This window comes from Acanthaster planci, linkage group LG01 (genome assembly GCF_054643075.1).
Source record: "Acanthaster planci isolate LZ-2023a linkage group LG01, COTS_SCS, whole genome shotgun sequence".
NCBI lineage: Eukaryota > Metazoa > Echinodermata > Asteroidea > Valvatida > Acanthasteridae > Acanthaster > Acanthaster planci.
In genome coordinates, this window is record NC_141777.1 from 8,714,619 (window position 1) to 8,731,148 (window position 16,530).

At 38.8% G+C, this 16,530-nt stretch overlaps 1 protein-coding gene across 4 annotated transcripts in view; it reads left to right on the top strand.

Moving 5' to 3' along the window:
• prkce (protein kinase C epsilon) overlaps positions 1-16,530 on the top strand; it is a 63,267-nt gene that overhangs the window by 11,933 nt on the left and 34,804 nt on the right. For all 4 annotated transcript variants that reach the window (XM_022234862.2, XM_022234863.2, XM_022234860.2 and 1 more), the window contains exons 2-3: positions 1,033-1,093; positions 15,094-15,250. In XM_022234862.2, coding sequence (XP_022090554.1) covers positions 1,033-1,093; positions 15,094-15,250 — 218 coding nt within the window. The remainder of the gene's footprint in view (positions 1-1,032; positions 1,094-15,093; positions 15,251-16,530) is intronic.

Genomic DNA, 16,530 nt, shown 5'->3' on the forward strand with positions numbered 1-16,530 from the left:
ATATCAACATGTATTGGTATTCTTGTTTCAAGCTTTTTGGTTTTTCTCTCTTTTTTATGGAGGGCGGATGGTGTTTTCCCATATCTACAACATGTATGCAGGTGCATGTTCTGCTGTATTTTACAAGTTTGATTGCCAGTAGTTTGGGTGGGTGGCATTTTCAAAAGCATGTATCGGGAGTACTGTACTGTGAAGTGGGACTGTACTTTAGATGTTGCACATGAAATACCAAAACTGAGTATCTGGGAATACTACATATACCGGTAGTATCTCCTTTGATCAAACCAGGGATTTGGTATATGTCTCCCCCCATACAGTAACTGCAGATTTTTGCATCCCTGTTGTACAAAGTTGTTGTGGATCTGCATGCATGGTACATGTACATGTATACCAGTACACCTTAACATAGAACTGAAAATATGATGACTCACACATGTTTGCTCAAAATGTTAAAAAGGAATGTGAGGACGTGAGAGCAGTCTTGAGAAAAATTGAAAATCCATGTAACGGAGGCGTTGGACATTGTGAGAAGGTCTTGTGCTGTTAGGAAAGCGTGGTTACTTGAGCACCCGTCCTGACTTGATATAAATGTATATCGCAAACCACAGTAATCAAGTTATGGAATTCGGTGCCTCTGAACACCTAGAGGCAGATTACTCAATAACTATTCAGATAAAGGAAACGAGAGGTTTGAAAGGCTTTTGTGGGGAACTTTTTGAAATAAAAACTCAAGCTGTATGTATTGAATGCTCAAGCAGGTTTGTTACATTTTAGTCCAGCATTTGGATAAGACAGATTTTTGGGCAAGTGAATGCATTTTTTGTCAACTTCTTTTTTTCTCTTTGATATAAATGTGGGGCTGAGGTTTGCTTTGACAGTGCATGAGTTTCGTTGCATCACAGTACCCAATGTCTACATTTCCTGTATATGCACACCATTAAATGTCCTGTGCCTGGGGGCCAAGACAATTAAGATAAGTTTCCACTTCAACACTTACATTTTCCTCCCTGTTTCTGTTCTTTTTGTCGCCAGATTGACCTTGAACCGTCTGGGAAAGTCCATGTTGTCATTGAACTCAAGGGATCATCTGAAGGTAAGAGTGTATTGCATATAGGTTGTACATGTACGGTGAATGTTAAGTGATCATTATTATTTTTTTGGTGTGTGTGTGTGTGGAGGGTATTAAGGGATTGGGGAATTCCATCTCTACAGGCATGTTACTTGTTTTGTTACACAAAGTGCATGACACTTAAAAAAAACCAACACTTTGGCAGCATATACAGTTTTCTTTTTGGGGGGGGGGGTAGACTACACGTGAACTGTTTGGAGAAAGGCACTGTAGCTGGTCAGTTTGGAATGACCGTCAGATTTTTGGGGCTTTTAAAAAGTTTATAAAGGGCACTGGCCAGTACAAAAGACAGTAAAGTGATTTTGGAGAAACTGTTGATTTCTGATAAAGAAAAGGTGAAGTGTGGGTTTAGTTTGCTTCCTGTGTTGCTGAATTAGTTTCCTTTGTGTATTCGTTTTCCTATTGCAATTGATATCCGAAGGCCTGCTCAAGATCTTAATTGGGTGGTGTTTGCGTCATCCTAATGTGTGTGTACACCTGTGCTATTAGGTACATGTACAAGTAAGGGGTCCAAACAGACTTTAGACTTGGACATTGCCAGTACGTGATTCGTGACTCAAATTTCTTGTCGAAGATCCGAGACTTGAGCTTTTGACACCGTGGATTATTTGTTGCCCTGCCATTTTGCTGTCACAGAGTAATTTTGTTTTGTCTACACATCCCAGACAGTGGAGGGTAAAAAGAAACATCAAGTACCGGTAAAATCCATTTAGGTTTACGTTGGTACTGTACCGGTGTGTATGTGATCTTCACTTTGCCCAAGACGAGGGCTGATTACGGTGAAACTGCAATCTGTCAGTGTTTGAGCTGCGGCCTTATTCGTGCGCACGTACCCTGTGTGGCGAACCCATGTGGTGTGCATGTCAGGGTACATGTACAGTGGTATATCCCATAATGCCATTTCAACCCCTACTCTGTGTAATGCTAGAAAAGGCCTCAAAACCTGTGAATGTGATATGCAAGGTCAGTGGCCTGCAGCAGAGCCAAGGTTAGAAATGTGCACGTGTGCAGTTCATTGCCACCATATTTTTGAATGTATGTACATGTACATCCATACCGTACATGTGTACATGTACCTACATACATGTACATGTACAGGTACCCGTATGTAAAAAAATACCTTAAATGTAAGACCACCCATACGAGTACTTGTTCCATAACGGTGGGACTACCCACATACAGTACAGGCAAATGTTGTGAGGACATATTTTTTCCCTCACAACTTGGCCTGAACTTTCCTAACAAAAGAAATTGCCCTCTTCCCCCCCCCGCCTGCAGTAATGGCCTATGTAAGAGTCTTCATACCAAGGTGTATGCATGGCCCATTTGGCAAAATGACCTTTTTCTCAATTGGGATGGAAAACAGTCGTACTTTCACACCTGTTACTGTGTGGATGAAAAAAAAAAGCACTATGGAAAGCAGTGACTCACAGTAACCCTTTCATGAGAGTTAAATTTCATAACGTACACGTACCGGTATCTTGCATTGATATGTACATGTACGCCCTGTAAGCTTACAAGCTAGTGAAGTACCCCAAAGGTTGTTGAGAGATCCTCAACAAGAATCTTGTTTCTTTATTTTAGACACATTTCCGGTCTCTTCCCTAATTTCCAGACATCATGCAGACACACCGGCAAATACGGTACAATGAAAGATTGCTATCTGAATCTGTAAGACCGGTACGTTGTAATTGAAAATGCAATAGGACAGGTGGTAGCACTAATTGAAACCGACTGGTGTATTTGTTACCAGCCATTATGAATTCACGCGCTTTCATGCACATGGGTTCAGTGTATTTTTTTCTTAAATGCAATTTTCTGATCATGTACGTACTGGTTCCACACTTACTCACACATCTACATACATGTACATGTACCTCTGTAATACGCTGAACATTAACTGTTGCATTGAAATGCATGAAAACTCAAGACTGACTGAAGATGGCTTCCTTATGTGTGGTGTGACGCAAAATTTAAGTTTTAATGTCACTGCCGATAGAGTATTTCAAATAGTCTCGTGTTGCATGAAATTAGGCCAAAAAGTAGTTGGACAAAACATACTAGCAGGATCAAGTTCAATCTACCGTAACCAGCTTGTGATAAATGTACATGTACCCCACGGTAGGACTAGGCAACATAACGTGTAAGAACTCACTCTCATACTGGTACATGTAGTTTAAATGTCAAAAGGACAAAAACAGAGTGAAAACACCAATAGGATTTCGCTTTGGGGACTTTTATAACAATGCCTTCAGACATTTTGTCTGACCACATCTCCATTTTGGTGTGACAAATACCGTGAATAAAGTTGTGAGAAAACGGCAGACGTACAGGGTGTGACTAATTGTATGCTCTGGTTTCCATATGCACATGAAAGCGTATATGGCATTTGGCTTAATGATCAGGAAAATGTCAACTGTTAAACGTTTAACGTATGCTATTTCTCCTGTGCAAAAGTGCATGTACGGTTACTTCTGGAAACTTTGATGAAGGAGACAGTTGGATGTGGTAACACAGAGATGCAGTGTAAAAATTTCTACCAAGTCAGGTGAAGGAAATACAAAACCCTTTTTACATCTTTCCTACAGATATTTAGAGTAGTTGAGTTGATATCAAATCACATTTGGATTCTCTTGTTGCCATGGCAACTTATGCCCAACTACATTGCATACTTTACGTTGTACATGTTTTTGGCCACAGGTACAAAAGGCGTGGACCTTGGCATTGGCGGTGTGTTGTAGGAACTCACAAGCATTGGGTAGGGGAGGGTGTACCAACTACTGAATATGGATGATTCATTACATGAATGATGGGACTTGTTCTGGGCCATCCTCTTGTTGTCCGTGTGTGTCATTGGTTTCCAACTTGTGTCTTCATTTTCTGATTCATTTTTCCCTTTGATGGGGAATTCGTATCCTTGAAATGTCAGAAATATGAAATATGTACGTATACTTGTGGCACACCATACGTGTATGACTACATTAATTGTGTAATATTAGTTGGGTTAACAAAATCGAAAAAGTCGGGAAATCAAAAAAAATGTTTGAACTATTACATGTACATCTCTTTGCATTATTTTGAAAAAAAAACCAATCAACTTCATTTCATGAAATGTTGGCCTGGTTTTCAGCAAAGCGTCATTCATTAGTTTGGAACAGAACCAATAAGTTGCCATATTTATTCGGTCAGATAATTTGGCTCGATCACATACAAATTTTACAAAATTTTTACAAAATGGGTACATAAATGTACAATGAAATTATTGCATATGTACCGGTACGAGGGGAAAACACCCAACCAAAATTGAGCCCCACAAGATTACCCCAAGCTGATGTCTACGACTACAACCAGTCGCACAGGCTTTGCTTGGTTATCATGCACTCTGACATTTAGTCTTAGCGGTGGGCTAGGCGTGCTTACTTTCCTGGCCGTCTGCATTACTAACACATCGGTGCTTTGAAGCTCCTCGAGACTGACATTAAATGAATCGATGTAGCCAGTAAATAACAGCAACTGTCTGTGGCTCTCAAGCAGATTTTTGGGGCAGGTAAATCCAGGGTTTGTTACTTCAAATGTACATGTTGTCGTGTATAAAAATTGTTATTCTTATTTTGTTTGGTGAGGGATGTTAATACTGGTGTCTGCCACCGTACATTGGAATTAGTGCTTTTGATACGAGTGCTAAACACAAAAAGGAATAAAATACATGTATAATTATAGGGGCCTTACCATGCCATCAAATCTATCTTACATGTAAGACATTTTTGTGTCCCTGTTACATCTGACCTTTGTTATTTGACAAGGAAATATCACCAGAGTTGATTGCAAACTATTACTATTTGTTTGGCAGGTAATTTGCACTAATTCATCACTCTTGGAAATTAGAAAATGTGTTCGGAACTTACAAAAAATCATATATGCAAGATGTGACAGGGACACAGGAAAAAATGGGCCCCTGATCTCTGGAATTACCCACGTAATTGTCCTGTGCTATACTTGAATGTATTATAAATACATACCTGTGCTTATAGCGTACCCTGTTAACTCCAAACAATTCACATGAGTTTTTTTCATCTACTGGTACCTTTTTACCCAGTTGAAGGCAGCATTATTCAAATTGGTTGGTTTTAAACTGATAGTCAGTCTGTCAATTGTCATTATTCCGGTACTTGCTTACATTTAGTTTGGATAATCCAAAACCACTTTTCACCAAATGAAGGCTTCCTTTCAAGAATGTCTAGAAAGTACATTTATGTACCAAATAAACCCTGATTGACAAAATTCAAATACAAAAATCTAAAAGAAGTGGAATAGAAAAGCAAGTATAGCCTTCATGTGACTGCATATTGTGCATGTACATTGATGAAAATGTTCAAAGACTTCAGCTCTGGAAAGTCCCGAATGATTGAAGCTACCAGTGCTACCATTAATAGAAACAAATACATGTACTGTCGCTTCGTTACAAAACAAAAAGACAATCTCTAGAGACAGACCACAAAAGCTTGTTTTTCCCCCATTTTTGTTGAGTATTGTTGGCTGGTCAGGGTTTGAAGGAAAGGCTGGGTATGCATTAACACTAAACAGTCATCCAGTTGAAATCACAGTCAAAAAGGAAATGGCTTACTTACTGAAGAAACAATCTTAAGCAGGTCCAGTCCCAACCCTGTAGAGATTTTTCTGGTTATCAGGATCACTGATCCAAAAAATACATCATAATCAAGAGTATAGATTGATATATGCAGTACTGTGCACATGAGTGTGCAGCTTAAAAGGACTACTTGAGCTGTGTATATGCACATGCAGGGTTAAAAGATTGCCCTTTTCAGTCGCAACTAATTGAGCTCATGGACACATGAATATGCCTGATATATGCAAAACTTAAAGGCAGAATATCATAATTTCAACACAAAGAGCTTTGATCATATACATGTGAAGGTAGGTCCTTATATATGAAATTTTGCTCCTTTTTTGGATAAGTCATTTTTATTGCTATTGTGCTCTAATTTTTGTGAGGGATTCAGAAAGTTGATCAAGCATAAAGAGATGATTATTGGCCATCAGTGATATAGTGAACTTTCAATTGTAACCCCAAATTGATGAAAAAGGTTCAAAAGAGGCACCTTTAGGATACAAAACTTCAGCAAAGCCGTTATCACGCAGTCCACGTAATAATTAGAACATACAGGTGGCGATTTCTCACAATTGTGCTGCATGGAATGAAAGGTATATGCATATACAATGCATGGAGAATGGGACAATTCTGTACAAGTAGCACAATTTGCTGGATGTGGACAAAGGCAAAGTTTAATGGCTTTAAAATAACCTGTTTCGGGTGGAATAAATGAACTGTAGAGCGTGTGCATCCCCCTTGACATACATGTAAGATACATGTATGTACATGTATGCACATGTACATGTATGTACATCTACCCTTGTGTACTGTATGTATTGTGAATGGTGTTTAAAGATGTTCTTTCCAAAGCAACTCCATTGTCTCAAATGATCATAATTCGTAAATGACAAACTGTGTACAAATGGCTGTATATTTCGATGTGGTATGTAAAGCCAATATTCTTTTGCTTTTGTACGGTACTGATGGCCAGTTATAGTTTACCTGCCACAGGTCAGCACTAAATATGACTCTGCCATGGAAAGAGAAAGGTTCAATTAACAACATTCTGGGGGAAAGACTACCACCTGTACATGTACCTGTACGTGCATACATGTATGTACATGTACATGTACATGTGTGGTATGTTTCTGCATTTACAATGTACCGGTACATGTAACTGCACATTCAGTGGCATAACATTCTGTTTGCCTGGCTTTGATTTGAAGCAAATTGAAGATTTGAAGCACTTTGCTAAAATATTTGCTAGCAGAGTACAGTACATTGGATGAAATTGCACCGGTATGGTTCTCCTGCCCCCTTCCCACGACTGACAGTGGAAATTTTGTCAAAAGATTAAGGCTGTCCTGATACATGCATGAATACAATACCAGGACAGGTATTGTACATGTGTAATGCATTACCGCTACTCCTCGTACTATGAGCGCTTACTTCCCATGCAAGGCACATGTGGTGAGTATGAGATGAGATGGAGACAGTATGAAGATCCATGGCTGTACTGCAGTGCAGTGACGTATGGAATCAGGGCGTATTTACCAGCTCCACGGTTGGTATGCTGTCGGTGGTGTTGTGGGCATGGCTCATGTGTACAATGTATGCACTATCAGAGTACACATGTGTACATGATGTACATGTACACATGTGCGTACATGTTGTAGCGTATCCATACATGTATGAACAACCTGCAATGGTGTACATGCATAACCAGTATATACCGAAATATATTGCATGCACATATCGCCACAGTTTTCATGAGGAGACAAAAGTCTCACTGGAGAGTGAATCCCAGATTCCGAGAAAATCGCATTTGAAGTTGGTTTTTTTTTCAAACACTTATTTTCCCAGTATTTATCATTCCTTTTACTTACCAATGCTATACCGTACTCCTTAAAAAGGGAATCTTAGATTAAATGACACACGACTACAAAATTAATATTTATAGAAGTCAGTTAAATTTGTTGATTTTTGAAACGTTTGTCTCTTTGTGAAAACCCTAAAATGAGTTTTACCCTTTCTTCCCCCAACGTTATATCGATGGAAAACAAATTTGTCTCTTCATGAAAACAAATAATTGGGTTCATTTGAATTTTGCCCCACAGAGATCATCGTGATTTGGCTAATTTCAGTAGATTTGGTAAAAATTGATCACACCAATCAATTGCAAGTTGTAGATTTCACATAGCCTAATTTCAGTAGATTTGGTAAAAATTGATCACACCAATCAATTGCAAGTTGTAGATTTCACATAGCCTAGTTGATTTTGCCAAAAAAAAAAGAAAAGGACGTTTGAAAACAATCATGATTTGGGGCCAAATTGTCGTCTTGTGAAAACGGTGACAACATAACAAGTACAGGGTACCATACAACTCTATGAGTATACTGTATACCTTCCGCGAAGGTCATACATTGGTAACAGCCAACTGCCTGCCCGTACAGTGTACATCATTCCATGTACCTGCATGTGCCAAATGTCAAGATTTCAATTAAATTAGTATACATATACAGTACATACATAGTGACACTGGTACAGTACGGGATATGGTATACACGTAGAGTACCTGTACCTTAAATTTTAGACAGGGTTTTCTTTGTACATGTATATCGACAGTATCCAGAACAGAAATGCATGCAGTATTGGTTTTGTATTTGGCCATGAAAATTAGTTCAGTTTGAATTTCATGTTCATGATTACCGTACATGTATATGGGTAATTCTAGAAATTAGGGATCCATTTTTTGTCATGCCGTCACATCTGACATATAATTTTGTTAAGTTCAGAATACATTTCTAGTTTCCAAGAGTGATGAATTAATGCAAATTGCCTGCCAAACAAATAGTAATAGTTTGAAATCAATTCTGGTGATATTTCCATGTCAAATAACAAATGTCAGATATAACAGGGACACAAAAATGTCACACTTTTGGATCCCTAATTTCTGGAATTACCCATATACATAAATTGAATGATTTCCAAAGCATTTATCCATAATATTCAGTCTAGCCTACTTTCCGGTTCACCTTAAACACAAAGAGTGGTTTGACTGTTATTTCAGAGGGACAGATACAGGAATTGTCAGAAGTGCTCATACATGTTAATGCAAACATTTATTTTGCAACACTTGTAGACTGACAGATACGGCATTGTCAGAGATGCTTGTGAAATATCGATTTTCCCCTACCGTAGCAAAATGTCAGTTTGAATTTTTTCCCAAGTGTTTGCAACATTCAATGTTGTCCTGATGATTGACATACTGTACATGTGCATGTAGACTTTCAAATGCATACCTGTACACTGCTTTTTTCCTGAAGAAAGTTATATTTTTCAAAGAAACAATTATTTACTGAAATGGTTGATTATTCAGTGTGAGAAGTTATTTGAGTATTATTTACACGTTGTGCTTTTGCTGCAATTTTGAAAATTGGATTTTGGTGTGCTTTGTGTTCATCGCAGTGTGAAAAAAAATGAGAAATGTTGTTTACTTTTAACAGTCAAAGCACAGCGGTAGTTTGTCTAAACACTTGAATCACAGACTGTTCTGCAGGTGTGAACAACACATGCATGCGGCCAGTCCTACATTGGCGTTACTTGTGAAAGAATGTTGCTTAGTTTTAAACGGATCATTTGTCCGGACAACCATTACAGAATAACACAGAATTCCTGTTTTCTTGAAAATAACAGCAAGTTCCGGTACATGTACAATGTACATTGATTATGCAGGAAGACTGATGCCATTAATTATTGTGCTTAAACTTACTTCCCTTGGTACAGTACAGTAAGTCTGTAGACAATCTTGTTTTGTGTTCTTAGAAGTGGTTCCATTACTTTCAAGTAGAAAAAATCAAATTGCACTTATATTATGGTTAAATTTGGGATCCTAGTACATAGCGGTACATGTACATGTATTTTGGAGTCTTTCATGATCTTGCCTGGCCCTGTTGTCATACGGGTACATGTACATGTATGTCCAAAGGTGACTTATCTAAAGAAAAACAAAAACAAAGACTGAAAGAGGAAACAGCCAGCAATCTTACTGATTAAAAGCTAAATGTACATGTTAGGCCCACACAGTTGTACAGTGGTAAAAGAAGAATCCTCTTTTATATGACCCCCACAAAAAAATAGTGAATTCACTTTGTTTCCAGAACGCCATATTTGCGTTGGCAAATACCAGGATGATGACCAAACAAATTAGTTTGGATTTGAACCCTCCTCATCTGGAACACAATTGCAGTGATCCGTGAACCAAGCAATAACACCCTTTTATATGTGTGATGTCCTGTTTATTAGTGATTTTTGTTCATAATGAACCAGGCAGAGGCCATTAAGCAAACGATTCGCTCTGCATGTGTTATGTACATGTATGTGGTGATATGTGATTCTTTGCTCAACCTGAAAGTCAGGATACCAGCAATGTACAGTGTATGTACAAGCAAATAATACATGTACATAATGTACATGTATGTTCTGCAATGATGCAAAACCTTAGAAATCAGGCATCTCTCAAAGAGCTGACGGTGCTCCTGCCATTTCTCCATTACTCAACATGTTATTTATTAAAAAGCGAACATACATTGTACCAGTATAAGCGCATGTACATGTATATCTCCCTCAGTGAATTGGATCATTGTAAACCAGATACCTTTATAATCTATTTGTCCCTTGCTTTCATATTACATGTAGTCTCATGAATGTAAAGTTTAGTAGCTGTCTGTGGTTGTTAGAGCTTTGCATACCGATAGATGCAACAGTGTACATGTATTATGCCAATTTAAATTCTTTATAGTTGAATGCAATACGGTGTTTCGTGAATATGCAATGTGTTGGAGCCTACGTAAACGCATATGTGCTTGTACTCTATACATACATGTATGTACATGTACAGTAGGCACCCTGTCTGTGAACGGTGTGATCTACGCCGCTTAGAATTCCAGTCCACCCATGCCTCCAATCTACTCTTGAGAAATGCAATACTGCACCTAGAGTATTCATTCACCTTGATCGTGGCATATATTAAGCGCAAGCCACATACAACACTGTCTGTGATTGGTCACCCATGGAACAACCCTGGCGATGGCGGCCCCCCTGTGGATTGGCCAGGACCATGGCAACCGGGAGGACACCCCTTAGTGATTCCCTCCCTTCATTTATGAAGGGGGAGGCATGACTCATCTGTGGTTTTTCATGTCTGAGCTGCCACTAATCTTGTCATCGGTTGACATTCCAAAAGCTGTCTTCTGCAACAAAGCAGATACCGGGTACATGTAGGCTTCAAATTTTTATCCTTTTGATTCAATGCGCATCATCTTTCTGTACTCTTCATTGCAAAATGAATGTTTCTTGCCTTGTTGGCTTTGCGTTTTGAGTACATAACGTGCATACGTTCAGGTACGTATCCATGTACTTGTAAAGCACCGATGTCACACGGATATTTACACGTTGGCCATGTTCCCTTCATGTTGAAGGTTTAGTCGCTGGTTGTGTGCGTGTGTAGATTTGCTGCTTGAGTTGCAGCACACCAGTAAGCAGCCACTGAGTTCAGTGAGTCCTAACTGACAGATTGCTAATCAGACAGTATTGCGACTGCTTGAGTTGCATCAAACCAAAAAGCAGGGAAGACCAGTGGATTCAACTTAAGTAGGGCTGAGTCAATTTGAATAATTGACACTTTGAATATTTGACCTTCAATTCGATCAAATATTTGAATATTTGGTCGTACCGGCCGGCAGATTATTGATGAACAAATCATATTCAACATCAGTGACAAAAATGCACATTGTTTTACATGAAAAACACTGTAGTAGTTTCTCAGTTTTGTTTCAAGTTGAAATATTTTCAGGAAGGTTTCATCATATTTTATTTCAACGTCAATACATCATTATCACAAATAATCTGGGCACTTTTTTTTTAAAGCTATTTCTATATTCTAGGATGGATTATGTTTTACTGTTAGGCATATCAGCTACCTTCAAGTGTCTGAAATCTGCTTGAAACAAGTGTCCATGATGTTCATGAGGAAAATTCTCCCTTCTTTTTCATGAATTTTGCATTCAAATATTTGAATTCAAAAAATAATAATTGAATATGCAGTTTTCAATCGAATATTTGTATATTTGGCACAGCCCAAAACTTGCCATTGAGCTCAGTGAGTGCCAACTGAGAGATTGCTGGTGAGACCGTATTACGACTGCTTGAGTTGTATCAAACCAATCAGTGGGGAAGGCCAGTGGGTTGAACTTGAGCCATTGAGTTCAATGAGTGTCACCTAAGCCACTGTGCTCAGTGAGTGCCAACTGAGAGATTAGTACGTTTAGGTGCCTAGCAGAAGTCCTAAAGCCAGGCTGTGGTTATGTACTTATTAGTGTATCGTGTGGTGTTAGCAGTTTTAATGCAGAAAATGTTGCCACATTTAATTGCCAGAGATACATGTAACTTATCGCTTATTACAAGACAATCAAAAGGAGGTTTTTATATAGTTGTAATGTGATTGAAATTAACATTAATACTTGCACTAGTACACGTACCAGAACATGTACATGTATACCACTCAAAATGGGCATGCTTTTAGTAGTAAACATCGAAATAACATTCAATGCTGAATAATTTAATTATTTTCCACACCAGAACTGCACTTCATGTTTTAAAATGCAATTATCATGTAAATGTACGTAAAATAATGACATTAAATGTATATAGGCTGACTGGCACTTACACCCACCTGACAGACCAAATTACATTCAACATAGAATTTGTCATATTCATTAGAAGATGCGCCGATCAAATTCCCCTGTTGCATTATTGGGCTGTGAAACCCAAGCCCAAATGGAGTCTGACAAACTGACAATGGGCTTGGTCCATGATGACCTTTGCAGTGACTTATTTTGGGCATTAACTTAACCAAGCCTAATGGTCCATAAATGCCACTACCCCAGAGAAGAAATCAGGCGACCTGCACTTGTGATATAAAGAGTGTGCTGACCCCCCATGTAATTTAAGTCAAGTATAGAGGTTGCATTCTTTGGGCAATTAGCTCTGGTTATTAATTGAATGTCAGGGAGAAAAATTACCTGATTTTAAGACTAGATTTCTTAAAGTTTTTTTGAACATTTTTGAAATCAACATGTACATGTAGGTTGTTTATTCTTGTTTCTATGTTGTTTATTCATTGTTTCTATTATGTAGGTTGTTCGTAGTTGCTACTAACTTAAAAATACATGTTTGATTTCAGAAATTTTTATAATCTTTTTGATTTGTTAGTGTATGCTTAAGATGTTCTCATGTTCAAAACCAAGCATACAAATGACACACAGACATTCCTCTGGCCTACATCATAATGCAGTGTGGAATGGTGGTGTTGGCCTTTACATAATTCACATAATTGTTAAAAATTGTTGCACAGGTACTGGTTTTGGATTGGCCAGAATACAGACAGCCCCTGGTAACTCCTTGATTAATATGCATTTGAAGCGAGATATGGGATGGAGACCCCCTCCTTTTGTGTTGGTTATTGTTTGACCGGAATCTCAGGAATTCTTTTCAGACATCTGGGGGGGGGATGTGTTACCGGTAGGTAACAGGAGTCTAGAGTGTCTAGGGTTTGGACATGTAGGGGGGTTACCCCTTTGTCCCATATCTTGCCGGGTGCGTCAGGATATCTGCCCTTGTACCATAAGTGGGTGGTTACTGGTTTCAGTCCCTCCCGAGTAATGTACTGTGAAACTGAATTCAGGTCAGGTTGGATTGTCCACCACTTCAGTCTGGTCGGGTTGGTTTCGGTTTTTGCATAACACCTTTTGGATAAGTTGGTTGGTTAAGCCATCATGGTAAAAACCTAAAATGACTCCTCCCCCCTTAAAAAAAACTAGCTTAGACATTCTCACTACTACTGCAAAGCCATATTCATGTAGTGCCCAGTTTGGCCAAGATGCATAATTTAAAAGAAATTCCCCACTGTATTCATTTCTGCACTCCAACTGCAAGAGTTTTGAGTTCTCACAATGATTTTTCCAAAAGCATTCATCCAGGAAGGATGAACATACATGTACATGTAGGCACAAAAAGCACCTCATCATGGGGAAGTTTGTGAAGGCCAGATACTTTTGAGTGTTTTTTGGGGGGGGAGAGGGTTGGGTTCAGTTTCAAGTCGGTTTTGGTTGGTTTTACCTTTCAGTTTGGGCCGGATTTGGGAAAGTCTGATCAGTTTCGGGTCAGTTTAGTTTGTTCAACCCAACCCAGTGAACATTTACTTCTGAGTAAGCTCATGGAAATAAATCTTGCAAGCTCCCCCATACTAAACATCAAGTAAACAGTCCTACGAGTATCATGTCAGTGACTGAGTGAAGCCTCCAACGCTGTAAATCTCCCCGATGCAAACATAAGTCACAAGTCCGAATTATTTGCATACAATCACCATCGGGTTTTCACTTCTCGATATTTGTCGTGTACAGATACATGTACATGTAAGAGGTCTCTCAACATCAAAACACTTTTTTAGTCAAAGTACCTCAAGATCGATAACTGTGATCCGATACTCCTCTGGCAAACAGTATTGTACTTGTACACTTCTGTGGACTTCGCCATATAAAGTCCGAGTTTAAAATTTCCGTTCTGGGCATGTCACATTAGCTTTTGGAGTCTAATACATGTAATGATGTGAAGTGATATCGTTTTCTATTGAGATTGACATTTAGTTCAGGATTTAACAAGCTCGTTGTGCTTGCAAAATGGCACTAGAGTTTATAAGCACAGAGTATAAGTGTTACAATCCAACTAAGGCAGTGTCCGTCGGTTGTGTGTCAAGACTTACATGTGTGGCTATTTGGTTTCTCTAAGCGAGTCACTGTTTTCATGTTTTTATTGGCTTGTTTTTCTTCTAAAGACTAATTATGTGTATCACTGTCAGTGATCTTGCACCCACTTAGTGTCAAAATACCAAAAAATGTGCACAGGAATTTTTAATATTATACGATATGCTTGATTTGACTGATTTTGTTTATTTAGTGTCCATGCCATGATTGTCAGGCATGTAAATCATATTGTGACTCACATTACAATTACTCTACATGAAATACACGCTGCAGTCTGGTGTGAGTCCCACACCTGAACTGTCTTCCTTGATCTTACTCAAGAGGATCCCGGCTAAACGCATGATTAAAATTTAAAATAATTTTTTTTTAATCAAAAACCTTGTGAGCAGTTCTTCAATTGTCAAACAGACTTGGAAACACCTGCTAATGTTGCATTTCCAATGGATGTGAAGAACTTGTGAGTTGCACATTAGTCTTTTGCATTGTAACATTGCTATCTTATTTTATCAATCTTTCTGAATGTTTATAGATCCTCCAAAGGAGAAAGTTTTCAAAGTCCGGGAAAATGCAATGCGAAAGAGGCGGGGGGCGATGCGACGGAGGGTACATCAAATCAACGGGCACAAATTCATGGCAACATTTTTGCGACAACCAACGTACTGTTCACATTGTAAGGATTTTATCTGGTAAGTGGACCTCTGATTTCCCAGAGGTTATTCAACTTGTTTTAATTTTATTTTTAAAAAGTTTAAATCTATCAGTAAAGTGCATTAAATGTCATCTCCCTTGATCCTTTTTGTCAGAACCTTCCTAAATCCTCCAGAAGCCCCAACTGTGCTTGAAGAAAATAGGACAAAAGTCTGCCCCTAATCAGCCCACATGCATCGAAGCCAGTGGCAGTCATCTCACTGTGCCAATACAGCAACTCCCGCACCATAGTTGTGGGGACATACACTCGACATTTCACCTATTTTGTGGGGACCGAAAACATTGTGGGGACTCAGAAATGTCCCCACAACTTGGTTCAAATTTCCCTGACAAAAGAACTTGTCCCCTTAACGCGGTGAATGCCTACCCAAAAGGTGACACCGAGGTTTGCTCCCCACCGTTATAGCCAAATTGTTCGTGGCAACAATAGTTACAATGGCACGCACGAGCCGACAATCACCTTTGTATTTGGCATAGTAAGATGGCCGCTGGTTGCTTCAGTCAATACAAGAGCATGGCAAGTTCAGACTTCTCTATATTTGATGTCCTTAGGGGCATGTGGACATGTATCTATTCCCTTGTAAAGCAGTAGCCTGATCTGGGGAGACACCATTACTCCGGCGGTATCACACTTAAGCACATGTTGCACACACTCTTAGAGGGACTTAATCACAAGGCGCATATGTGTAGAGAAGTTGTAAGACTTGTTGGCACACAACGAACATGCCCTTATATACATGTACATGCACGACCTGCTTATGGGTGTGGTTTCACCGCAGTAGTGGGTTGTACGTGTTAATTCTGGTCACTAGATCTGTTTGTATGCACTTGTACATACTGTAGTGTCTGGCTTTTGTGTTCCCATTCGTACATGAATGATTCTTTGGTAACAAGCAATTCTTCCTTTTCACTCATGTACATGTGCCATCATGGATTCTGCCATTATGTACATGTACATGTGTACCAGTATGTTATATTTATGAATCTAACACCACACCTAAATGTACATGTATACCACTTTAACTTCCAAAATGCTGAATCTTGAAAGAAAAGTCAATTTTCCAAGCAGAGTGACAATTAGACACACACAAAAATCTCAAACATCTGTTTGTGTTATTTCATGCATCAAGGTCACATGAGATGAAATGTGCATTATGTCATTTATCACTTACATGTATATCTTATTAGTAACATTATTACAGTATTGTTAGGGCTGATTGTAGTAAAATTCCTGAATGTCCATCATTCCTGCATTTTG